This window comes from Rhinatrema bivittatum, chromosome 4, assembly GCF_901001135.1.
Source record: "Rhinatrema bivittatum chromosome 4, aRhiBiv1.1, whole genome shotgun sequence".
In the NCBI taxonomy this organism is placed as follows: Eukaryota; Metazoa; Chordata; class Amphibia; order Gymnophiona; family Rhinatrematidae; genus Rhinatrema; species Rhinatrema bivittatum.
In genome coordinates this window covers 484,870,694-484,896,871 of record NC_042618.1, presented here as the reverse complement: position 1 = coordinate 484,896,871, position 26,178 = coordinate 484,870,694, and the positions used below count along the sequence as shown (strand labels likewise).

The 26,178-nt window shown below is 47.7% G+C and overlaps 1 protein-coding gene across 1 annotated transcript in view; it reads left to right on the top strand.

Moving 5' to 3' along the window:
- Positions 1-26,178, top strand: part of UHRF1BP1L (UHRF1 binding protein 1 like) — a 373,911-nt gene that overhangs the window by 106,084 nt on the left and 241,649 nt on the right. Inside the window, exon 10 of the mRNA XM_029597381.1 lies at positions 15,888-16,055. Within this exon, the coding sequence (XP_029453241.1) occupies positions 15,888-16,055 (168 nt within the window). The remainder of the gene's footprint in view (positions 1-15,887; positions 16,056-26,178) is intronic.

The following is a 26,178-nucleotide window of genomic DNA, read 5'->3' as shown; positions in this document are numbered from 1 at the left end:
TCTCTGGACCTTCAGGACGCATACACACACATTGCGATAGCTCCAGCTTATTGCAAGTACCTCATGCTTTTAGTAGGCCCAAAGCACCATCAATACCGCGTGCTTCCGTTCGGCCTAGCATCGGCACCACGAGTCTTTTCCAGATGTCTTGTGGTTGTCGCAGTTTTTCTCAGGAAAGAAGGTGTTCACGTCTACCCCTATCTGGACGACTGGTTAATCAGGGATCCAACCCAGCAAGCCGCTCGGTCATCCTTCGATTTGACCCTACACACTCTAATTTCTCTAGGATTTCTCGTCAATTACGAAAAATCCTATTTAGTCCTGTCTCAAACCTTGTCGTTCATTGGGGCAGACTTGGACACCTTGCAGGCAAAAGCCTTTCTACCTCAACAACGAGCGCTAACCCTCGTGTCTCTCACTCACCAGTCGCGGTCTCAGCATACAGCAACAGCTCGCCAATTCCTCGTCCTTTTAGGACACATGGCGTCCTCAGTCCATGTCACACCAATGGCCCGCCTGGCCATGAGACTCATGCATTGGACTCTGAGGTCACAATGGATTCAAGCTGTTCAGCCTCTGTCGACCATTGTCCACATCACCGACTCACTCCGTCTGTCTCTCGCCTGGTGGAAAAATCACAACAATCTCCTCCAGGGACTGCCCTTTCAAGTGCCAGATCCTCAACTCATTCTCACCACCAACGCTTCCAACCTCAGGTGGGGAGTCCACGAGGACAATCTACAGACACAAGGGTCTTGGTCTCCAGGGGAAGCCAAACATCAAATAAACTTCCTAGAACTTCGAGCAATGCGATATGCTCTCAGGGCTTTTCAGGAACGCCTGTCAAATCACGTCATCCTGATTCAGACGGACAACCAGGAGGCCATGTGGTACATCAACAAACAGGGAGGCACAGGCTCCTTGCTTCTGTGTCAGGAGGCTGTGCAGATCTGGTCGGAAGCACTCTCCCACTCGATGTACCTCAGGGCCACCTACTTGCTGGGAGTGGACAATGTCTTGGCAGACAAATTGAGTCGTGTCTTCCAACTGCACGAGTGGTCTCTCAACCCCTCGGTAGCGAACTTCATCTTCCAACAATGGGGTTATCCCCAAACAGCCCTCTTTGCGTCCCCTCAGAACCACAAAGTCGACAATTTCTGCTCCCTCATTCGGAGCAAGCGCTCTCCGCCCAGAGATGCATTCTCCCTCTCGTGGGTAACCGGTCTGCTGTATGCATTCCCTCCACTTCCTCTTCTCTCGAACACTCTCATGAAGTTACGTCAGGACAAGGGAACCATGATCCTGATAGCACCTCACTGGCCACGTCAAGTGTGGTTTCCAATACTTCAGGATCTCTCCATCCGCAGGCACATTCCCTTGGGAACGGACTCGCATCTGATCACTCAAAACAACGGATGACTTTGCCATCCCAATCTTCAAGCCTTGTCCCTGACAGCATAGATGTTGAAAGGTTAATCCTTCAACCACTTAACCTTTCAGATTCGGTTTCTCGTGTCCTGATTGCTTCACGGAAGCATTCCACAAGAAAATCTTATTCCTATAAATGGAAAAGGTACACATCATGGTGCACCTCGCAGTCCCTTGATCCCTTTTCCTGTCCAAGCCCAAGATTTTTGGACTATCTCTGGCATTTATCGGAGTCAGGTCTAAAGACCTCTTCCATCAGAATGCATGTCAGTGCGGTAGCCGCCTTCCATAAAGGTGTCGGGGAGGTTCCTATATCAGTACAACCCCTCGTAACACGTTTTTTTAAAGGGCTTGCTCCATATCAAGCCACCTTTACGTTCTCCGGCCTCTTCTTGGGACCTTAATCTGGTTCTTGGTCGGCTCATGAAACCACCATTCGAGCCTCTTCACTCCTGTGACCTAAAATATCTCACATGGAAAGTGATTTTCCTTTTGGCTTTCACTTCCGCTTGCAGGGTTAGTGAGTTACAGGCCCTAGTTACCTATCCGCCTTACACTAAACTCCTGCGGGACCGGGCGGTACTCCACACTCACCCTAAATTTTTACCTAAGGTAGTTTTGGAGTTTCACATTAACCAATCCATCATCCTACCTACCTTCTTTCCCAGGCCCCATTCCAATCCAGGGGAACAGGCTCTGCATACCCTTGACTGTAAACGGGCTCTAGCGTTTTACCTAGACTCAGTTATTCGTCTCTTTCCATCCCAACAAATTAGGGCAACCTGTGGGTAAGCAGACTCTCTCCTCCTGGTTGGCGGACTACATATCTTTTTGCTATCAGCAAGCAGGCATTCCTTTTCAAGACCGTGTCAAAGCACACTCTGTGAGGGCCATGGCAACTTCAGTAGCACACCTACGATCGGTGCCGCTTCCTGACATTTGCAGGGCTGCCACCTGGAGTTCTCTCCACACTTTCGCAGCACACTATTGCTTGGACAAAGCCGGAAGACAAGATTCCATCTTCGGCCAGTCTGTCCTGCGTAATCTATTTCCAACGTAACGTACCTACACCCTTCCGCCTGCCTGGTGGGGTTCAGGATGCCCTCTACCAAATTCCACCCCAGTTGTTGTGCCTGTTGCACGCCGTTGGGTACATTTGGTGCATGTTCGGACATCCTCAGCTCGGTACTCACCCATATGTGAGGACTACCATCCTGCTTGTCCTGTGAGAAAGCAAATGTTGCTTACCTGTAACAGGTGTTCTCATAGGACAGCAGGATGTTAGTCCTCACGAAACACGCCCGCCGCCCCGCAGTGTTGGGTTCGTAACGTTTTGTTATTTTATTTTTCGGCACTGCCTGTAGCTTTCAAATAAGACTGAAGGGGGACCCCTGCTGGCTGCAGGGTTAGTGCCATGCTGGGCATGACCAGTAGGGGCCAGTCAAAGTTCTGGAAACTTTGACAGAAGTTTTCCGTGATTGGGCTCCATCCTGATGATGTCACCCATATGTGAGGACTAACATCCTGCTGTCCTGTGAGAACACCTGTTACAGGTAAGCAACATTTGTTTTACCCGGGTAGTCTCTGCAGATTCCATTTCTTGTGCGCAGTTTTTTTACAGAAAGTTTTGTGAGTGTAACCATTGCAATATAGTCATTTACTTCATGCTTACAGTCCTCAAGTCCCATTACTGAACGGTGCTCCAGTGATGACAATTCTGAGGGGAGGGGGGATAGATTTTTCTCCTACTCTGGTACGAATCTGGCCCAGTTTACTTTTTCAGGGTTAGAACTGGGTGTCTACAGGGGAAACCCCCCCCAGTGCCTGCAGAAGAAACCCTAACTGGGTCCTCTGTAATACGTTACACTGAAGCTGCTGTGGTTTTGTGTGCATTTGTATGTGCGGTTTCCCGCTCAAAATTCCGTAGTATAGCCAACTACACGGTGACCTCAGTCCAGATATCCGGCACGGGTCAAGGCAGGCGTCAGGCAAACAGCAAGGTCCAAAGTCCAATCCGGGGTCGAGGCAAGGCGGCAGGCAAACAACAAGGTCCAAAGTCCAATCCGGGGTCGAGGCAAGGCGGCAGGCAAACAACAAGATCCAAACACAGTCCAAGGATCAAACCAGGAACACAGGAGAGCAAAGGAATACACCAAACACAGAGACCTGATGTGAAGGCGTCCAAACCTTCACTGAGGGAGTTTAAATCTCCCTCCCTGATGACGTCATCTTCCGGAGCCGGCCTCGATTCTGCGACCCGGCCCCTTTAAGAGGCGAGGCCAGCCGCGGCTCTCCTGACGCTGCTCTCTGATGGCTAGATGCCGTCGCGCCGCGGCCCGTGCGCTGCAGACCACCGAGATGAGGACCCCGTCCAGCCTGCGTGGAGGAGGTAGGGGGGTCCGGTCGCATGTGGTCGCGATCGGACCTCACAACAGTACCCCCCCTCTTACGCCCCCTCCTGGACGGATCCGGTTTATCAGAATGTGTAAGGTGAAAGTGGTGAAGTAAAGACTTATCCAATATATTTGCCGCTGGTTCCCAGGAGTTTTCCTCCAGACCAAACCCCTCCCAGGCGATCAAATACTCCCATCGTCTATGGTGGCGACGAATGTCCAGAATCTCCCGAACTTGATAGATGGTGTCTTCCTCAGATTCGACGGTTGAAGGTGGACATGGAGTCTCATGAAATGAAGAAGAAATCAGAGGTTTAAGCAGAGAAACTGAAAGGAATTGTGAATCCGAAGACTAGTGTGAAGTCGCAGTCGATAGTTTACCGGACCCAGACGTCTACTGATGAGGAATGGCCCAATGTACCTAGGAGCGAGTCGCATGGAAGGGACCCGGAGTCGTAAATGATGGGTGGAGAGCCAAACCCGATCTCCCGATTTAATTGTGGAGTGGGCCGGCGATGCTTGTCAGACATACGTTTCGTGGTCTCAGCCGCCCGGTGAAGCCGAGCATTGGTGACTTCCCAAAGTTCATAGAGCCGCTGTGCCGATAGTTGAGCTGCTGGCGAAGCCACGGTAAGCGGTAGAGGTAGAGGAGGTCGTGGCTGTTTACCAAAAACAATCTGAAAAGGAGATTGTCCAGTGGCCGAGTGTACATGGGAATTATGAGAGAATTCGGCCCAGGGTAGTAGAATGGCCCAGTCATCTTGGCGATGGTTCACAAACAGGCGTAAGAACAACTTTAACCCTCTATTGACTCGTTCCGCCTGACCATTCCCTTGAGGGTGGAAAGCTGTAGTAAAGTCTAGTTGTATGCCAAACTTCTTGCAAAGTGTGCTCCAGTATTTGGCCGTGAATTGAGGCCCTCTATCCGAGGTGATGTGAAGCGGAAGTCCATGGAAACGGAAAATATGTGAAGAGAATAGGTCCGCCAATTCAGGAGCAGAGGGCAACTTGGGTAAAGGCACGAAGTTGGCCATCTTCGAGAACCGGTCGACTACGACCCATATTACCTGATTCCCGCTAGATAGTGGAAGTCAACTACGAAGTCCGTGGAAATATGGGTCCAAGGTTCTTGAGGAGGTGGAAGGGGTTGGAGGAGGCCCCAGGGTCGACCAGGTAAAGGTTTCTGCTGTGCGCACTTTGGGCATGAAGAAACATAAGCTCGCACATCTCCCTTCATCTGAGGCCACCAGTAGTAGCGAGATAGTAGCTCCCAGGTTCGTGCTCTCCCAGGGTGTCCTGCAGAAAGGGAGTCATGTGCCCAGGAAAGCACCTTGGGACGAAGTCTAAGTGGTACTATTGTCTTCCCAGGGGGTACAGTTTCGGTGACCGCAAGCATCAGCTTGGCAGGATCTATAATGTAATTAAGAGTCTCAGGGGAGTCCTCTGTTTCGTAAGACCTGGAAAGAGTGTCCACGCGACTATTCTTGGCCGCTGGACGATATCGAAGTATAAAATCAAATCGCGAAAAGAATAATGACCAGCGGGCTTGGCGAGGATTGAGCCGTTGAGCTCTGTTGAGATATTCTAAATTCTTGTGGTCGGTGTAAACTGTGATAGTGTGTTGTGCCCCTTCTAGCCATTGTCTCCATTCTTCAAAGGCCATCTTGATAGCCAATAGCTCTTTATTGCCAATTCCATAGTTCTTTTCAGCGGGCAAAAACTTTCGGGAGAAGAAAGAGCAGAGGAATAACACCCCTCAGTCCGAATGCTGACTGAGGACTGCTCCAACTGCCACTTCGGATGCATCTACCTCCACTATGAATGGTCGATTAGGGTCTGGGTGATGACGGCACGGCTCTTGTAGAAAACCGGTCTTGATATCCTTGAATGTTTGTACAGCTTCATGAGACCATTTCTTGGTGTCCGCCCCCTTCCTGGTCAGAGCAGTAATGGGTGCTATAATGTGGGAGTAATGTGGGATAAAGCTTCGATAAAAATTAGAGAAACCAAGAACTCGCTGGATAGCCCGAAGTCTCAAATACTGGCCACTTTCTCTGGATCCATCTGAAACCCAGTGGTAGATACAATAAATCCTAAAAAGGGTATAGATTGTCTTTCGAAGAGACATTTCTCCAGTTTCATGAATAACTGGTTTTCTCTTAGCCGTTGTAGAACTTGTCTAACGTCCTTGCAATGAGTAGCCAGATCCTTCGAGTAGATAAGGATATCGTCCAGATAAATGATCACTTGTTTATACAACATGTCCCAAAACACCTCGTTCATAAGATTCTGGAAGACCGCAGGTGCTTTACACAGGCCAAAAGGCATAACAAGGTATTCATAGTGGCCATTACGGGTATTAAAAGCGGTCTTCCACTCATCTCCGGGCTTAATTCGGACCAGGTTATAGGCTCCACGTAAATCGAGTTTTGAGAAGACTCTAGCACCGTGCAACTGGTCTAGTAATTCCGGTATCAGAGGAAGAGGTTAACGATCCTTGCGAGTGATGGCGTTGAGCCCCCTGTAGTCTATACACGGTCTTAAAGACCCATCCTTCTTTGGTACGAAGAAAAACCCCGCCCCCGCAGGGGACGTGGAGGGTCGAATGAACCCCCGTGCGAGGTTTTCCTTAATGTAATCTGACATGGCCTGTGATTCAGGGCCCGAGAGTGGGTAAATCTGCCCCCTGGGTGGAATGGAGTTGGGGAACAAGTTGATCGCACAATCAAACTTACGATGACAAGGCAGGATCTCTGCCTTCTCTTTAGAGAAGAAGTCAATGAAGTTGGAGTATTGAGGTGGTACGGTTATTCTGGTAGTTGTCACCGGTATCACAGGTTGGTGTGTCCATTGGATACAGGTCCCCTGACAGTCTGGACCCCATGCCGCAATTGGAGGGTTCCCCAGTCAATAGTAGGAGAATGTCTTTGTAACCAGGGCAGGCCCAGTACAACTGGGTGAACAGCTTTTTCCAAGACAAAAAAGGTAATCTCTTTGTGGTGCAGAACTCCGGTGAGGAGTGATAAGGGAGCAGTACAAGAGGTAATCCGTCCAGGGAGGTTCTCACCTCGGATGGAAGAAATGAACAATGGCGTCTTGCGAGGGTATATCGGAAGCTGTAGCTGATGGACGAGTTCAACCAAGATAAAGTTCCCTCCAGCTCCGGAATCAACCAGAGCCTGCGTGGTGAAAGACCCTTGATCACATTGTAGCGTCACAGGAACCACGAGTTGAGGAGCTAGATTGCTCCCTAGGGTCTGCTCCTCGGAGACGCCTAGGACCGGTAGTTTCCCGGATGCACAGGACACTGAGCGAGAAGATGTCCTCTGTTGCTGCAATATAAACACAACCCCATCCTTCTTCGGCGTTGTTTTTCCTCCACAGTCAACCGACTTCTTCCTAACTGCATGGGTTCTTCTTTGGTCTCTGCCGGAGCTTCAGTAGTACTGGGAGCCACCAAAGGACGGGAGAAGTTAGGAGCCAAGGGAAACAGTCGACGAGTGGGTCTTGCTTCTTTGGCACGCTGCTGAATCCGTTGGTCAATACGGCCTGCCAGGTCGATAAGTGCATCCAGGTCCTCCGGAAAGTCTCGGCCCGTGACTTCGTCCTTGATGCGGGGAGATAAGCCTTCTAGAAAAATGCCCCGTAGGCAGTCCGGTCGCCATCCTACTTCTGAGGCCAAGGTGCGAAAATCAATCGCAAAGTCTGCCAACGTGCGGGAACCTTGACGTAAGTTAAGAAGTTCTGAAGAAGCTGTAGCAAGCCGTCCTGGTTCATCGAACACCTGGCGGAATGTTGCAACGAATTTGGTTAAATCGTTCAGTATCGGGTCCCCTCTCTCCCAGAGGGGAGACGCCCAAGCCATGGCCTTTCCATCGAGCAAAGAGATGATGAAGGAAGTTTTCGTCTGGTCATTAGGGAATTGCTGTCCTTGTAACGAAAATCTGATGAAGGATTGATTTAGGAACCCTCGACATACTTTGGCATCTCTGGAAAAACGAGGTGGTGCAGGCAAGTGAGAGACCGAGGCAGAGGTACTTGGAAGGGGAGGTGCTGGAGCAGCGGCCTCGGTTCCATGGGCTGAATCCAGACGCCGGACCAAACGATCCACAGTGGCCGTTAGTGCCTCCAGACTCAGTTGCTGTTGCTGCTGACGTTGCTGCATCAACTGCTGGGCGAGGCCTGGAATAGCCTGAAGACCGGACAGATCCACCGGGTCCTTCACAAACTGTTATGATAGTGGACCCTTGACCCGGGACGAAAGAACACCCACCTGAGGTACCAAGGTGAACTTTGCCTCCGGAAGGTGGAAATCCCGTAGTACAGCCAACCACATGGTGACCTCAGTCCAGATACCCGGCACGGGTCAAGGCAGGCGGCAGGCAAACAGCAAGGTCCAAGTCCAATCCGGGGTCGAGGCAAGGCGGCAGGCAAACAGCAAGGTCCAATCCGGGGTCGAGGCAAGGCGGTAGGCAAACAACAAGGTCCAAAATCCAATCCGGGGTCGAGGCAAGGCGGCAGGCAAACTACAAGGTCCAAAGTCCAATCCGGGGTCGAGGCAAGGCGGCAGGCAAACAACAAGGTCCAAAATCCAATCCGGGGTCGAGGCAAGGCGGCAGGCAAACTACAAGGTCCAAAGTCCAATCCGGGGTCGAGGCAAGGCGGCAGGCAAACAACAAGGTCCAAAGTCCAATCCGGGGTCGAGGCAAGGCGGCAGGCAAACAACAAGGTCCAAACACAGTCCAAGGATCAAACCAGGAACACAGGAGAGCAAAGGAATACACCAAACACAGAGACCTGATGTGAAGGCGTCCAAACCTTCACTGAGGGAGTTTAAATCTCCCTCCCTGATGACGTCATCTTCTGGGGCCGGCCTCGATTCTGCGACCTGGCCCCTTTAAGAGGCGGGGCCAGCTGCTCTCTGACGGCTAGATGCCGTCGCGCCGCGGCCCGTGCGCTGCAGACCGCCGAGATGAGGACCCCATCCAGCCTGCGTGGAGGAGGTAGGGGGGTCCGGTCGCATGTGGTCGCGATCGGACCTCACAACAGCATGAGCAGCAAGATTAGCTAGGTGCCTTTCTGGGTGCCCGATCGTATAGATTTTTCTGCCACGAACAGAAGAGCACGAGCAGCCTGATAAGCATGTAGCTGAGTGCCTATCTTGGCTTCAGAGTGGCCAGCTTAGCAAAGGGCTTTTCACGGTGTCCGAGGTAGGCACTTGCCTGGGTGGACAGATACACCCAGAAGAGCAGCAAGATTGTTGTGAATTAGAATCCATGAAAATATTTGGCATGTTTTCTGCAGCACAGTTATTTGAAATATTAAAAATACTTTTCAGGTCATACTTTCACTTAATAAGGAGACCTGTTTACTCGCACTCTCGCTTTTATGCGCGGATTATCGGTGCAGGTTTTGAGTGCGGATGCGGCCGCTTATTACATAGACTCTGTACCTCACTTAGGTACACACATTTTTCTGTATGTGCGTGGATTTCTGCGCACAAATTATTTGCATAATTTAGGGTTTTTTTACATCCTGCAGAAGCAGCAACTTCAGCCGTAAGCGGTGATCAAAGCCCGTGCTCATAACGAGCGCCTGTTTTGCTGCGGCCCCACTGTGAGGTAGAAATGACAGAACTCTTCTGTGGCAGCATGCAAGGATTCTTGACTTGGGAAACTGGGATAGAAAAACAACAAACATTTTATACACAGTTACATGTTTTTGTACAAGTGATTGTGCGGTATGACTGACACAATAAGCAGGGAGGAAGATGGAGACTTGACTCACTAGTAAAGATTTGGGCTTTCAACAGTTGGTAGCATCCTGCTATCTGCTGTCTCCTTTCCAGATGTTTCTCTTCAGCTGGCATGAAATATGATGCTTTGCATATGGTTCAGCACAGCTGTACAGGAACCACTAAACCTGGTAACTTGCAGCATTTACGGTTAAATGCTTTCTCTATCAACTCCTGCTGTGCTCTGCAGTTTCTCGCAGCTAGAACTCCACAGATTAACCTGCTATGTACCCCAAAATGAGGCTTGGAATGCATACTTCCTCAATTACTACAAGGTGGTGTAATGTTCTGTATTGCTATTGGTCAGGAAGCTGGTGCTTTGGGATTTCATTGGTTGTACAGTACCAGCCCCAGAATGATCCAGCTCAGAATTTGCCATTAATCTCATTCTCAGTCTTGACTGGGAGTGCACAGGAACCAAATATGTGCCAAGACCTTGTCCCAGCTCTACATATCTCTGTGAGAACAGCTAAACCTCCTTAGGAACTGATAGCTACAGTGAAAATTATCTAGTTATCATTAACTTTATGAATCTTTATCTTATCTGTTTTTGTTTCCAGCCTGCATGCTATAAAATTGCGGCAAATAAATTTCAGAGTATGTAAAAATAAGGTATTCAGGGTTTCGAATAAGCTCTAAGAAATAGAATAAACAGTTATATGTTAATAAACCCCTTCAAATAAATGAAACAGATTTTTGAGGCAAGACTGCCCTTGGGTAAATCCATGCTGACTTTGTTCCATTAATCCGTGTCATTCTATTTTTCCCGGCACTGAAGTCAGGTTCACTGGTCTATAGTTTCCTGGATCTCCCCTGGAACCCTTTCTAAATATCGGAGTTACATTGGCCGCCCTCCAGTCTTCAGGTACAATGGATGATTTTAATGACAGGTTACAAATTTTAACTAATAGGTCTGAAATTTCATTTTTTAGTTCCTTCAGAACTCGGGGTGTATACTATCTGGTCCAGGTGATTTACTACTCTTCAGTTTGTCAGTCAGGCCTACCACATCTTCTAGGTTTTCCGTGATTTGGTTCAGTTCTTCTGATCATCACCCTTGAAAATCATCTTCAGGAGTTATTCCTTCGGATTTGGGAACATCCCATCTCAGTGCCTCTGGTGTTGTGTTTTAGACATTGAGTTGTGGACCCCTGGTCACTGCAAGAGATGACACCTCCCACAAGGCGGGGCCCTGTGAGGACTTGCAGTGATAGGCTAGTTCTCAGTGGTAATAAGTACAGCGGTTTGTAAGTCTTTATTGTACAGCAATGTAGTTGGCAACCCGGGACACGGGTTGTGATCCAAGCCAGAGGAGAGGAGTCTCTGATGGTATAATGAAGTCTGTTCAATGCAGCGTAGATAGGAGCCTCACCAGGTCCCAAGAGGGAGAATGGTCCGGTAGTGGTCCACAGAGCGGGGTAGGCCGAGAACTCGAGCATAGATGGAATGCCAGTGAGGGTAGATCCGGTAGTGGTCTGCGATGCGGGGTAACCCGAGAATCTACTCCAGGAGAGACATGGCAGAGACAAACGAGAGTAGTAGTACTCACTCAGAGGCTGGAGAGAGCTGTAGCAGAGGACCCCCGAGGTGAAGGTCTGGGACGGAGCAAGGTCCCCGAGGAGCGGGTACCTAGACGTCCTAGCTGGAAGCTGGAACCCCAAAGGGCAAGCAGAATCGAGACAAGGCCCCCGAGGAGCGGGTACCTAAGTCGTTCCGGAGCGAAAGTACACAGAGCGGAGGCGTCTGATAGCAGGCAGAGATCAGAGGAAGAATCCTTGCTAACCCGTAGCTGAGATGGAGAGCGGAGCTTAAGTACCCGGAGGTAGTGACGTCATGTGGTGGGGTCGCCCCCGAGGTTCCCACCATGACGTATTCAAAAGGAGGGCCGGCGTGCGCGCGCGCGCGTGTGCCCTAGGTGACCTCAGTGGGAAAAATGGCGAACTCAATCGCCCATGCTGGACCGGGGACTCCGCAAGTTCGGCGTGGAGAGGCGGAGGCAGCCATCTTGCCCAGAGGAGAGGAAAAGGGAGAAAAAGAGGTAAGACAGAGAGGGCACAGCCGTCTGCGACCGACGGGCGCAACATCTGGTGAATCAGAAGGCCGATGCCATTTACTTGGTGCAGCAGGCCTTGTGATTTGAAAGGCGGCAACTCTCACATCAGTCATTCATGGTAGAGTCTGCCCTAAAAAAGGCCAAACATTCCTGTACCCATGCTTCCGCCTCTCTGGGTCAGGAGCATAGGGTGCTGGGTAGGAAGGTGTTTCAGGGCTCCATGTTGATTGCCTGTATTGCTTCCTACCAGCTGTACATGATGCAGTATTCTCGGAATCTCTAGAAGCGGGTTCAGGAGTTGTCTGAGAGCCTATTCCAACAACAGTAGGATGCTTTCTTGGTGGTCATCCAGCAGGGCCTGGAATGTAACAAACCTGAGGTGCGCTCCACCTATGACATGTTTGAAACAGCAGCTAGGATGGCAGCCAGAGATCCAGGTGAAGCTTGCGGACCTACCTTTAAGGTGATAAAGTGAGAGATGCTGTGGCTCAGTTGAAGGATCAAAATGAGACCCTTTATCATCTCTCTGCCAGTACATTGGATCCGTCGTCCTCTGCCAGAAAGTTCTTGCGACAGGGCCCTAGGAGGACCTTTTATCGCCAGAGGAGATATTATCCGCCTGCATCTTATACCCGTTCACAATGTGGGTCCTAAGGGCCGTTTCAGACAGCAGCGAGTCCCCAGACCTCAGCTGGACCCCAGACAAGCCATGCTATGGGGTTTTGACTGGCTGCAAGGGAGCATATGCCAATCAACCATACCACCGAAGCTGAGCCCACCCGGCTGTGGTTCTTCATGGACCGCTGGCCCAGTATCACTTTGGAGTGGTGGGTTCTGTCCATTGTTTGTCAAGGGTATCGGTTGAACTTTCTGGGTGTCCCCTTGGACTCTCCCCATTGCCCCTCTTGGGGTCAGTCCTCACATCAGGAAATACTCTTGACAGAGCTCTCTGCCCTTATAATGCCCAGGACAGTTGAACCTGTTCTACTGTGGCAGCAAGGGTGGGGGTTCTACTCTCACTGTTTCCTGATGCCAAAGAGAACAGGGATTACGCCCTATTTTGGGCCTGAGAACCTTGCACAAGTTCTTGAGAAGAGAGAAGTTCAAGATGGTCTCTCTGGGCACCCTGATTCTCCTCCTGCAAAGAGGGGGCTGGCTTTGCTCCCTCGATCTCAGACACGTACGCCCACATCGGGATCTTCCACACTCACAGGAAGTATCTTCGGTTCCTCACGGGCGAGAGGCATTACCAGTACATGGTGTTGCCATTTGGCCTAGGCTTGGCCCCACGGGTCTTCACCAAGTGTCTGGCAGCAGTGGGGACGCATCTCCGTCGACTGGATGTGAAGGTTTTCCTTTACTTGGACGATTGGCTGGTCAAAAGTGCCACCCAAGAGGGAGCAGTTTGGTCCCTGCACTTGACCATTCGAGTGTTGGAATCCTTGGGTTTTGTCATCAACTTCCTGAAGTCCCATCTTACCCCGTCACCACAGTTGAACATTATCGACGCCTGGCTGGACATGGCTCAGGCCAAGGCCTATCTTTCTCGCGATCGGGTGCTTGCTCTGGCATCCCTTGCAGGAGTGATTCACTAGAGCCGGTAGATCTCAGCCCCCCCCATGCTCTGAGTTCTGGATCACATGGCTGCAACTGTCCATGTTACTCCCTTGGCTCACTTACACATGCAGAGTTCAATGTGCAGATCTCAATGGACTTTGTGATTCCAATGGCAGCAGGCCACCTAGGACCTCAACGAATGCATCTGTATTACTTCTCCCCTCCAAACTTGCTTGTTGTGGTGGGAGAGTTTGCCCAATTTGGAACAGGAGGTTCCTTTTCAATCTCCCCCTACCTAAGTTGTGCTTACCACGGATGCGTCAGCCCTGGGTTAGGGCGCCCATGTGGAAGGGCTCTACACGCAGGGTCTGTGGTCTACTCAGGAAGCTCAGTGCCAGATCAACTTCCTGGAGCTTCGAGCAATCTGTTATGCGCTGTGGGTGTTCAGAGATCACCTATCCAACAAAGCAGTCCTGATGCAGACCGACAACTGAGTGGCGATGTGGTACATCAACAAGCAGGGAGGAAGAGATCCTTATTCCTGTATCAGGAGGCTGTTCATATTTGGCCATGGACTTGGTCCCAGGGTATGCTACGAGACATGTATCTTTCTGGGATAGAAAATGTGGTGGCGGATTGGCTGAGTCGAGGCTTCTGGCCCCATGAGTGGTCCCTGGCTCAGGCAGTAGTAGATCGGATCTTCCATCTCTGGGGAACTCTGTACGCGGATCTCTTCGCTTCCCCCTGCAGCAGCAAGGTGGAAAAATTCTGCCCCCTGTAAGGGGGGACGGCAAACCAGCCTTGGACGCCTAGGCCCACCATTGGGGCAGGGGCCTTCTGTATGCTTATCCTCCACTTCCTCTGGTGATGAAGACTCTCTTGAAGCTCCAGCAGGACAGGGGGACCATGATCTTCATAACCCCTCATTGGCTGAGGCAGATCTGGTTCCCACTCCTGCGGGAGCTATCAGTCTGGGAATTTCCCCATGCAGGATCAGGGCAGGCTGTGCTATCCCAACCTCAGGGCATTGTCTCTAATGGCCTGGATGTTGAGAGACTAATACTGCAGCTCCTTGACCTGTCTGATGATGTGTCTAAGGTCCTAGTAGCTTCCAGGAAGCCTTCTACTAGGAAGTCTTATGGCCTGAAGTGGAGGAGGTTTTCTGTATGGTGTGAGCATCACGGCCTGGACATGTTCTCCTGCTTTACATCAAAATTGCTTGATTATTTACTACACCTTGAAGACCAACTCCATCAGGGTACACCTGAGTGTCATTGGTGCCTACCACCAAGAAGTGGATGGTGTGCCCATCTTTGTGCAGCCCATAATTAGTTGTTTTATGCGGGATCTGTTTCTGTTGAAGCCTCCCATGCGGCCTCCTGCTGTGTTCTGGGACCTTAATGTAGTGTTGCCTCAGCTCATGAAGGAGCCTTTTGAGCCACTGTACTCCTATGACCTGAACTATCTGACCTGGAAGGTCATGATTTTGGTCACTGTCACTTCAGCGCACAGAATCAGTGAACTTCAGACTTTGGTGACGTCCTCACCATATACAAAATTCTTTCATGATAGGGTGATTCTGTGTACATACCCAAATTCCTGCCTAAGGTGGTGACAGATTTCCATCTTAACCAGTCAGTGTCCTACCCACCTTTTTTCCCAAGCCTCAATCGCACCAGAGCGAATGGGCTTTGCACAGTTTGGATTGCAAGACAGCCATAGCCATCTGTCTGGAGCGGACAGCAGGCCATAAACAGTCCACGCAACTCTTCATCTCTTTTGACAGGAACGGATTAGGAGTTGCTGTTACTAAGCAGACACTGTCCATCTGGTTGGCGGACTGCATCTCCTTTTGCTACGCTCAGGCGAGACTGCATCTTGGGGGCCATGTCAAGGCTCATTCTGTCAGAACCATGGTGACTTTGGTGGCCCACTTGCGAGGAAAATTGGTTCTTACCTGCTAATTTTCTTTCCTGTAGTACCATGGATCAGTCCAGAACCCACCCAGCCTATTGAGGGGGAGAGTTGTCCGCTCATCCAGTTTTTAATGCAGAGTATTTTTAGATATTCATGTTTTTGTAATGGTATAAAAATCAAGATGTTTTTTCCTTTTTACTGTGTTTGGCTTGGATATAGGTAATTACTGAGGAACTGCAGGTGACACGTGTGGATAAGTAGCTGTGTCAGTAAAACTTTCTCTGTCTCCATCTGCTGGAAGGGAGGCACAACCCAGGAGTCTGGACTGATCTGTGCTACTACAGGAACGAAAATTAGCAGGTAAGAACCAATTTTCCTTTAGTTCTCCAATTTTGCAATAGGAAGGAAATGAACCTACTGGGCTGGTTGGCTATTGGTTTCTGTATTCTTATGAATCTTTGCTTCTGCTCTTCCAGAGTGTGTGGAAATCCCTGCCTTGGCCCACTATGTATTGTTCTTTTTTGATAAAGTTTTCCCTGATCTGGGGACTGAAAATCGGACCTGAAACTGCATTGGAAAACTCGCTTGTAACATTGGCTGAAATGTTTTTACATGTACAGTTCTTTGTCCAAATGTTCACAGAATAATTTTATAATTGTAATTAAAAAATGTAAATCTTGAAATAGTTGGTGGTGATATCTGACTATCATTGTATAATGAAAGTAAGTGTTGTTGATAATTGTAGGTGACAGCTGTAGCCATTGGATGCACTATGGTGATGCCACTAAAACCAGATGTGGATGGGCAAAAGAATTATTCCAGGAATTCACCTGCAGTATAGAGATGCTTAAACAGGCCGTGAAGGATCAGAGTGCGAGGCCAGCTCACAGCCCTCCACAACACTTACACACAGGTACCTGAGACAGACTCAGCAATCTGAGTTCAGCGTTATCTCATTTTGGGGGAAACTGAAGGAAGGGGCTGCTTGGTGGGACTTGCCTACACATATCTATGCTGACCACAGTATCTTCTCAGCTTTAACGGGGGACATTGCCTGCAGCTAAAAGTTCCCTCTGGGTTTTCTGGTTTCTTTTAGCTGGGTGGGGTCTTTGAGTATCCAAGTTACATAGCTTTTTTTTTTCCCCAAACATGTTTATTGGGTTTTTTAAACAGAGTATAAAGAATATAGTATATTCCATTGTATACATCATTAGTATGTCAGTGTGACTGTGAATTATACACAATTATAATATAAAATTTGGTACTCATTGCTTCATTTACTCCACTCCCCCCCACCTCCCTAGACTGTGCTACGTACTAGAGACTGATTTCCATAACTTGATCAGGAAAAACTATACCAAAACCTTTTACAGTTACAATACATGTATAACATAGACACATGGAATCGCCATCGTCATTTCATTTCTTCTCATAATTTGTTACTCTTCATATATTGAAGATCACATTCTTAACTGTTGGGGGGAGCTGGTCTAAAAGGTGTTGCCAAACATCCATCACCATGGCATACTTTTTATCAGACTGAGTTTTTGCTGTAAGGAATTTGAACAACAATAATTTAACCATTCTAGAGTGCCAAGAAGCCTCAGAAGGGTTATCTTTTTTTAATCCAAGTGCATAAAATCACTTTTTTCACAAGTATTCCTGTTTTGTTTAACCACAGTTTTCCTAGCGTGTACACAAATGGACTCAGGACCAGTGGGTTTATGCTCCCCTGCCAGCAGATGGAGACGGAGCAAACTGAATTCACAGTATACATAACCCTGCTGTGACCCCAGCCTGCCAGTGTTCTCCATCTCCAGCAGATGGTGGATGTGCATCTCCCTATGGGGATTGCTTTGAGCTTTTTGAAAGGAGAAATTTGAAATTCTAAATTCAGGAAAAGAAAGCCCTGCTCTCCTGCAGTGATATCTAAAGGTCCCTCCCCCAGTTGAGAATTCCCAAGGCGATTTCCGTGGTCCCTCAGAGGGATGCCTTGGTCCAGTAGCTGGGTTTCCCGGCGTGGACTTAACCTCTAGTTCAGCTGAAAGGCAGAAGGTGCAGGAAGCTGAGTGTGGTGGTGATGGTGGATGCCCTCTCCCCCCGCAGCCACATCTTTGTACTCATCCGGTAAGCGCTGAGCTCGGCTAAGGTTTTGGAAAAAAAAAAAAAAAAGGAGAAAGTTTTAACCTGAATCAGAGACAATTAGAGGAGTTTCAGGACTTCCTCTGGTCTCCATACTCGACGCGCTGTGCCAACATTCGTTCTCTCTCCTGTTGGGATTGGGGAACTGGGCAGGCTGGCGAGTTGAGCGGTCCCAGGTGGGCTAGGCTCTGCACTTAGGCTTTTTTCTTGCACACTGTGTGGTAGGCCACGGCGGTCTTTTTCATGTGCTCTTGTGCTTGTTCTGCTGCCCTCTATTGGCCATCGGTGTGTGCAGTATTTCGGCTCTGCGCAAGTGTTGTATGCTCAGTTTTTGGGTGCGCTTTTTACGTGCACAGACTTTGTGCTTAACTTGGTGCACAGGTTATGCGTGCACCTTGCCATGCTTTCTTCTCTGCGCTTATTTTTTGGTGCATTTCATTTTTGAGCGCAAGCCTCCGAAGCATGTTTACTGCAGCGATGGTGCCGGTAAGCAAGAAGCCTAAGCATCTTCCTATTTCTGTTGCCTATCATATTAGGGCTTCTCAGCTTGACCTGGTTTCTAACCTGTGTGAGCGCGGCTCAGATGCTCAGGGAGAGTTGTTTTCCTCTGATTTTGCTAAGCCTGGCTCTTGCCATTCTTATGATGGGTTGGTCACGTCCTTGACTGGGGGGACCCCAGATCTTGGTTCTTCCTTGACTGGCTCCTCTGCAGGTGAGGGCAGGTCTATGGGACCAGCTCAGTTCCTTCTGGGCTTGGTCTGAACCCGGCTGCTTTTTCTTGGGTGGAATTTTTTCAAGGCTTACAAGCCTTTCTTCAGGGACAGTCCTTTGCTTTTCCCATTTCTGGCTGGTCGGATCCTCAGTTGGTGGCTCCTCCCTCTTCCAGTCCTATGCTTAAGCGCCAGGGCTCGCCTTGACTCCCTGCTGATGTTCCCGACAGGAATCCAGGTGGCATTGATGATGAGGTTGATCCGGATACTCTGGAAGATGGGGAAATTCCTCCAGGGCTGGAACCATATTGAACCATGTTGTGGTTCTTTCCCAGACCTTGAAACAGCTGGGTGTTCCTGGTTCAGATGCTATGTCAGAGCCAAGGAAGAATCCCAGTTTGGTTTGCTTATGTAAAGCCTGTTGTTTTTTCCCAGTGATGGATGCCATCCAGGAATTGATTGATTTGGAATGGGATGCCCCAGAGGCAAATTTTAAAGGAGGTTGGACATTGGAAGGCCTGTACTCCCTGGCTCCAGCTGTGAGAGAGCGTTTTCCCAAAGTTGATGCTCTAGCATGTGCTGTGTCTAAGTGGATGTCTATTCCCCGAGAGGGAGGAGTGGCCTTGAAGGATGTACATGATAGAAGGATTGAGGCTATTCTTAAGCAAGCCTTTGAGACAGTGGCAATGAATTTACAGATTACATGCTGTTGTGCCCTAGTGGTAAGATCTTGCCTGCTTCTCTCTCAGGAGGTTGATGAATCTGGAGGGAATTCCAGAGCGGTTATGGGGTCTGCTGCCACCTTTGTAGCAGATGCAGGCTGTGATTTGATCTGGACCTCGGCCGGAGGAGTGGCTTCGGTATAGCGGCCAGGTGTCAGCTCTGGTTGCGAAATTGATCAGCTGACACAGCTTCCAAAGCCAATCTTACCAAGCTCTCTTTTAAAGGCTTTCTCTTGTTTGGGAGCAAGTTGGAGAAACTGGCCAGTAATTGGGGCGAGTCTCTGGTGCCTCAGTTGCCAGAGGAAAAGAAACAGTTACAGTGCCTCTTTGTTTTGAGGGGTTGTTTCTGGGGTTCCAGGCATTTTCGTCACTGCAGAGGGATGACCTTTAAGTGGAATTGGCCTTTCGGTAGGTCTTAGTCCTTTTTTCCCCTGCAGCCCAAGAGAAGAGTGGGCTTGGGTGGTGTATCTTCCCAATGAAGGTTTGGCAACTCACCTTCCGGAACAGGAAATAGGGGGACATATCTCTCTCTCTCTCACTTTTATTGGAAGTGGGTCGAGATCTCATAGGACCAGTGGGTCCTGGAGGTGGTATGCGAAGGGTATGTACTGGAATTTCGCAGTATTCCTTGGGACGTGTTCATGGTGTCCCCTTGCCACTCCCCGCAGAAGAAGCAGGCAGTACAGTTCACTCTTTAAAGGTTCCTCAGACTGAGGGCTGTGGTTCTGGTGCCCACATCTCAAAAAACTATGGGGCAATATTCCATTTATTTTGTTGTGCCCAAGAGGGAGAGCTCCTTTTGTCCCATCTTGGATCTTGCTGACCCATCTTCCGCAATCTCAAGAGGGTCAACCATCATTTGAAGGTGTATAGCAGCAAATGATGAGATTGACATAATTGGCATCACAGAGACTTGGTGGAAGGAGGATAACCAATGGGACAGTGCTATATCAGGGTTCAAATTATATCGCAATGATAGGGAGGATCAACTTGGTGGGGGTGTGGCACTTTATGTCCGGGAGGGTATAGAGTCCAACAGGATAAAGATCATACAAGAGACTAAATGCTCAGTAGAATCTATATGGGTAGAAATCCCATGTGTGTTGGGTAAGAGTATAGTGATAGGAGTATACTATCGTCCACCTGGACAAAATGGTCAGACAGATGATGAAATGCTAAGAGAAATCAGGGAAGCAAACCAATTTAGCAGTGCAATAATAATGGGAGATTTCAATTACCCAAAACACCACAGAGCAAAGAATACTGCACTTCAATAATATCCAGACACCAAAAGTGCAGAAAAGAATTTAGTCCAAACCACGTAGTTCAAAAAGCTCTACAGAGCGTAAACAGTTTTTATTCTTGAACGGCAACTCCACTGATTCACAAAATACCAATTTAGACCGCGTCCCCCGACACGGTCCCGTGTTTCGCCTAGGGCTGCATCGGGGGGGAGCAACAATTTTTACATGGCACTGTAAATAAAGTATATACAGGTTAGGACTTAGAGCTGCAAAATACCGACACATATCTTATTTCACAAATATCTAACATACCTGAATGCACAGCAGTTTCAAAATTGGCAGGGAGCGCGTCCATCTTACGTACAGACAGGCATTTAAACCTCACGGAGTTGGCGCGAAATCAGGTTGACAGGTCACATGGTCAAGGAGGGGCCAATCACAGCGGCCCCCGTTCCTGAGGCGCAACTAGCAGTACAAACAGCAAGCGCGTCTTCTGGTGATCCCACACCGATTTATGTAAATAAATGCCATTCGAGTTCCCGATTCAGCCCACTTGGTGTTACTGTGTTAAGGTAAAAAATCCACCTCTGTTCAACTCGTCCTAACTGTTCACTATAGTTGCCTCCCCGGGGTGAACGGGGGACAACCTCAATAATGCGGAAGGTCAAGTCAGCAAGAGTATGTTCCCTTTGAATCCAGTGTAACACAAGTGGTTCATTTTCACGAGAGTGGCGGATGTTAGAACAGTGTTCAATTATGCGTGTTTTAATCATTCTGGAGGTCTTACCCACATAGATCAAGGGGCAGGGACAGGTGATGATATAAATTACTCCTTTAGAGGTACAGTTTGAAGGGGCCCTGAGTGGAAAAACTTTACCAGTGATAGGATGTGTAAAGGAGGTGCAGGTTACAGTATACTGACACACTGTACAATGGCCACAAGGTTGATGTATGGCTGGGGTTAAAGGAACCACTGGGTCTAGATTGAGATCTGCATGAATGAGTCTATCACGGAGATTGCGCCCTCGACGGTAAGTAAACCTTAAAGGTCCTTGAAAAAGGCGATTCAATGAAAGAGACTGCCAATGTCTGCGAATGATGGTGGTGACCTGACGACTCAAAGTAGAAAAAGGAATAATACAATTATTAACATTTTCGGATGAATGAGAACGTGGAAGGAATAACCAGTCCCGGTTGACATACAGTGCCCGTTTAAAGGCCTGCTTTATTACTTGAGGCGGATACCCCCTTGATAAAAATCTCTCAGTCATGAACTTAGCTTGGGATACAAATTCAGCCCGAGTGGAACACAGTCTGCGCAAACGCAGAAATTGCCCAGTCGGTATGTTCCGCCGTAAATTTCGTGGATGACAACTCTGAAAAGACAATAAAGTATTTCTGTCAGTTTCTTTACGGTAAATAGTGGTGATAAAACGATTCTCAGAGACAGATATTAAAATATCCAAAAATGGAATTTGGCAGGAATTAATTACAAAATTAAACTGAATGTTCGGATCACATGAATTCAACCAGTCTAAAAAAAGAAAAAACTGGATGTCAGTGCCTTGCCATACCAAAAAAATATCGTCAATAAACCGACGCCAAAGAGTAATATATTGAAAACCTTCAGACAGATATACATAGGTTTCTTCGAATCGAGCCACAAAAAGGCACGCCAGACTGGGGGCCATAGTAGCCCCCATCGCCGTGCCCTTTATTTGCTGAAAAAAGGACTGTTTAAACCGGAAATAATTTTTTGTCAAGGCTAACTTCGCCAGAATGGTTAAAAATGACGTGGGGACCCGATATGGGGCTTGGCGTAAATTCAGAGTCTCTTCAATGATTTTTAACGCCTCAGCTTGCGGAATGTTGGTGTATAAAGAGACTATATCCAGGGTGACAAAAAAGAAGGGGGTAGGAGGAAGGGGTGTATTGTCTAAGATGGTAATTAAATGAGCAGAATCACGGATATAGGAATGGATTTTTGGGACCCAAGGTTTTAAAAATAAATCGACAAACTGTGACAGCGGCTCCAAAACAGACCCAATCCCTGCCACGATAGGGCGACCAGGGGGATGATGTAAAGTTTTATGGACCTTGGGTAAGGTATAAAACACCGGTATTTTCGGAAAGTCAATTACCAAAAACTTAGCTTCCCTAGAGGTCAATATTTTTGCATCTGCTGCATCCTGTACAATTTCCTTAATCTGATGTACCAAATCAGGTGTGGGATCACCCGGTAATGGGAAATCAAAAGACTGGTCAAGTAGCTGACGATAGACCTCAGCCTCATACTGTTCAACATCCTGCACCACTAAACCCCCACCTTTGTCTGCGGGCTTAATTATAATACTCTGATCACATTCCAAAACTTTAATAGCCGCATATTCACATTTAGAAAGGTTAAAGCAAGTGTAATGACGATTAGCTACTAAATCACATATGTCTTGATTGACCGAAGTCTCAAAGGCGGCAATAAGCGGATCAGGGGTACCGGGAGGCATCCATCTCAATTTCGGATATACCAACGAATCATCTCGTGTAGCAGGAGTGTCAGCAAAAAATAATTTCAACTTCAGAGCCCTACAGAAGCGGTATAAATGTATTCTGAGATCAAATAAATTAAAGCTGACTGTGGGGACAAACGATAGACCTTTACCCAAGACTCCAATTTCATCTTTGGACAAATGACGAGATGACAGATTGAAGATGGCTGGTGGCTCTAATGCCACAGGTCCGATTGCTGACTGGTGGCTCGAGTCACACGTTGAGTCAGGGTAGTGTTGCCTCGGGGTCGTGATCGTTGATTGCGGTCTTGACGAGGTGGTTGTCCGGAGTCCGGCGGTTTTTGACCTGAGTCCAAAAAAGAAGAAGCTATAGAGGCATAGCGTGAAGATGCCGTTGTATTTTCGGGTCGTGTAATGGTTGTTACTGCCTCGCCGCGTGTTTGTTTGAAACGTGCAGGAAGTTCTTCGCCTGAGGAATCCCCAGAGGAGTCCTGGGCAAAGGTCACCTTTCTGGATGTTTGTTGCTGGCGAGGTTTGGCCATCCATTGGTATACAAACCCCGATGTGTAATCGGTCTCGTCCCGAACAAATTTTTTATATTTTGCGATTTTTAATTCCGTTTTAAATTTGGTATGGTTCTCATGAAATTCACATAACTCCCGGTCAAACACCTCAACCGGAGTAGAAGATTTAATAGCTTCCAACTGTGTGGACAGTTCTTCTTGTAAGGTGGTTTGCAATACTTTAGTAGTTTCTATAATAAGTACCATTAAGTCAAAGGAACATTTGTTAAGAATTTGATTCCAACGTGATATAAATGCAGGGTTATCTGTATGCAATCGAGGGGCTTTTTGTACACGGAGGCCCCGTGGGATCCTGCGCACCCTGCAATACTCTACCAGGGTTAAAGCATGCAGTTCTGCTCGTGTAAAACGTTTCTGTAAATTAATTACATCCGACCAGGTGATAGTAGGTATCTCAACGGTGGCGGGGTCATCAAAGAATTGCTGATCCGTTAGTACTGCGTTGAACTCCGCTTCGGTGTAGCTAAAGGTTTGGTCGTCGGCTGCCATTAAGAGCTCCAAAAAGGTACTTCCAGACCCAAAACACCACAGAGCAAAGAATACTGCACTTCAATAATATCCAGACACCAAAAGTGCAGAAAAGAATTTAGTCCAAACCACGTAGTTCAAAAAGCTCTACAGAGTGTAAACAGTTTTTATTCTTGAACGGCAACTCCACTGATTCACAAAATACCAATTTAGACCGCGTCCCCCGACACGGTCCCGTGTTTCGCCTAGGGCTGCATCGGGGGGGAGCAACAATTTTTACATGGCACTGTAAATAAAGTATATACAGGTTAGGACTTAGAGCTGCAAAATACCGACACATATCTTATTTCACAAATATCTAACATACCTGAATGCACAGCAGTTTCAAAATTGGCAGGGAGCGCGTCCATCTTACGTACAGACAGGCATTTAAACCTCACGGAGTTGGCGCGAAATCAGGTTGACAGGTCACATGGTCAAGGAGGGGCCAATCACAGCGGCCCCCGTTCCTGAGGCGCAACTAGCAGTACAAACAGCAAGCGCGTCTTCTGGTGATCCCACACCGATTTATGTAAATAAATGCCATTCGAGTTCCCGATTCAGCCCACTTGGTGTTACTGTGTTAAGGTAAAAAATCCACCTCTGTTCAACTCGTCCTAACTGTTCACTATAGTTGCCTCCCCGGGGTGAACGGGGGACAACCTCAATAATGCGGAAGGTCAAGTCAGCAAGAGTATGTTCCCTTTGAATCCAGTGTAACACAAGTGGTTCATTTTCACGAGAGTGGCGGATGTTAGAACAGTGTTCAATTATGCGTGTTTTAATCATTCTGAATACTGGCAACCGACGGCCAGAGTGCAGGAGGTCGCGCCCAGACCCCCGCTGACTTGACCTTCCGCATTATTGAGGTTGTCCCCCGTTCACCCCGGGGAGGCAACTATAGTGAACAGTTAGGACGAGTTGAACAGAGGTGGATTTTTTACCTTAACACAGTAACACCAAGTGGGCGCTCCCTGCCAATTTTGAAACTGCTGTGCATTCAGGTATGTTAGATATTTGTGAAATAAGATATGTGTCGGTATTTTGCAGCTCTAAGTCCTAACCTGTATATACTTTATTTACAGTGCCATGTAAAAATTGTTGCTCCCCCCCGATGCAGCCCTAGGCGAAACACGGGACCGTGTCGGGGGACGCGGTCTAAATTGGTATTTTGTGAATCAGTGGAGTTGCCGTTCAAGAATAAAAACTGTTTACGCTCTGTAGAGCTTTTTGAACTACGTGGTTTGGACTAAATTCTTTTCTGCACTTTTGGTGTCTGGAGATTTCAATTACCCCAATATTGACTGGGTAAATGTAACATCAAGACTTGCTAGAGACATAATGTTCCTGGATGTAATAAATGATTGCTTCATGGAGCAATTGGTTCAGGAACCAACAAGAGAGGGAGCTATTTTAGATTTAATTCTTAGTGGAACGCAAGATTTGGTGAGAGAAGTAACGGTGGTGGGGCCACTTGGCAACAGTGATCATAACATTATCAAATTTAAACTAATAACTGGAAGGGGGACAATAAGTAAATCTGCAGCTCTAACACTAAATTTTAAAAAGGGAAACTTTGATAAAATGAGAAAAATAGAAAAATAGAAAAAAACTGAAAGGTGCAGCTGCAAAGGTTAAAAGTGTTCAACAGGCATGGACATTGTTTAAAAATACAATCCTAGAGGCGCAGTCCATATGTATTCCACGCATTAAGAAAGGTGGAAGGAAGGCAAAACGATTACCGTCATGGTTAAAAGGTGAGGTGAACGAGGCTATTTTAGCCAAAAAAACATCCTTCAAAAATTGGAAGAAGAATCCATCTGAAGAAAATAGGATAAAACATAAGCATTGTCAAGCTAAGTGTAAAACATTGATAAGACAGGCGAAGAGAGAATTTGAAATGAAATTGGCCATAGAGGCAAAAACTCATAATAAAAACTTTTTAAAATATATCCAAAGCAAGAAACCTGTGAGGAAGTCGGTTGGACCATTAGATTACAGAGGGGTTAAAGGGGCTCTTAGGGAAGATAAGGCCATTGCAGAAAGACTAAATGAATTCTTTGCCTCCGTGTTTACTAATGAGGATGTTGGGGAGATACCAATTCCGGAGATGGTTTTCAGGGGTGATGAGTCAGACGAACTGAACGAAATCACTGTGAACCTGGAAGATGTAGTAGGCCAGATTGACAAACTAAAGAGTAGCAAATCACCTGGACCGGATGGTATGCATCCTAGGGTTCAGAAGGAACTCAAAAATGAAATTTCAGATGTTAGTAAAAATTTGTAACCTATCATTAAAATCATCCATTGTACCTGAAGCCTGGAGGGTGGCCAATGTAACCCCAATATTTAAAAAGGGCTCCAGGGGCGATCCGAGAAACTATAGAGAAACTATAGATGCATATTAGATATGCTAATACCATTTCTGTATATATTTAATTCAATACTTATTTACTCTCAAGTTATTTAATAGTCATTCATTACATATACTATATATTTGTATATTTATTTATTATTCTTTTGTACCCCCAAGAGTAAAAGTATTTAGTTTATTGCTATCTTCCTGTAATTATTATGCACATGGTTTTAACCTAGTCAAATCACAGAACTTGGAATTTCT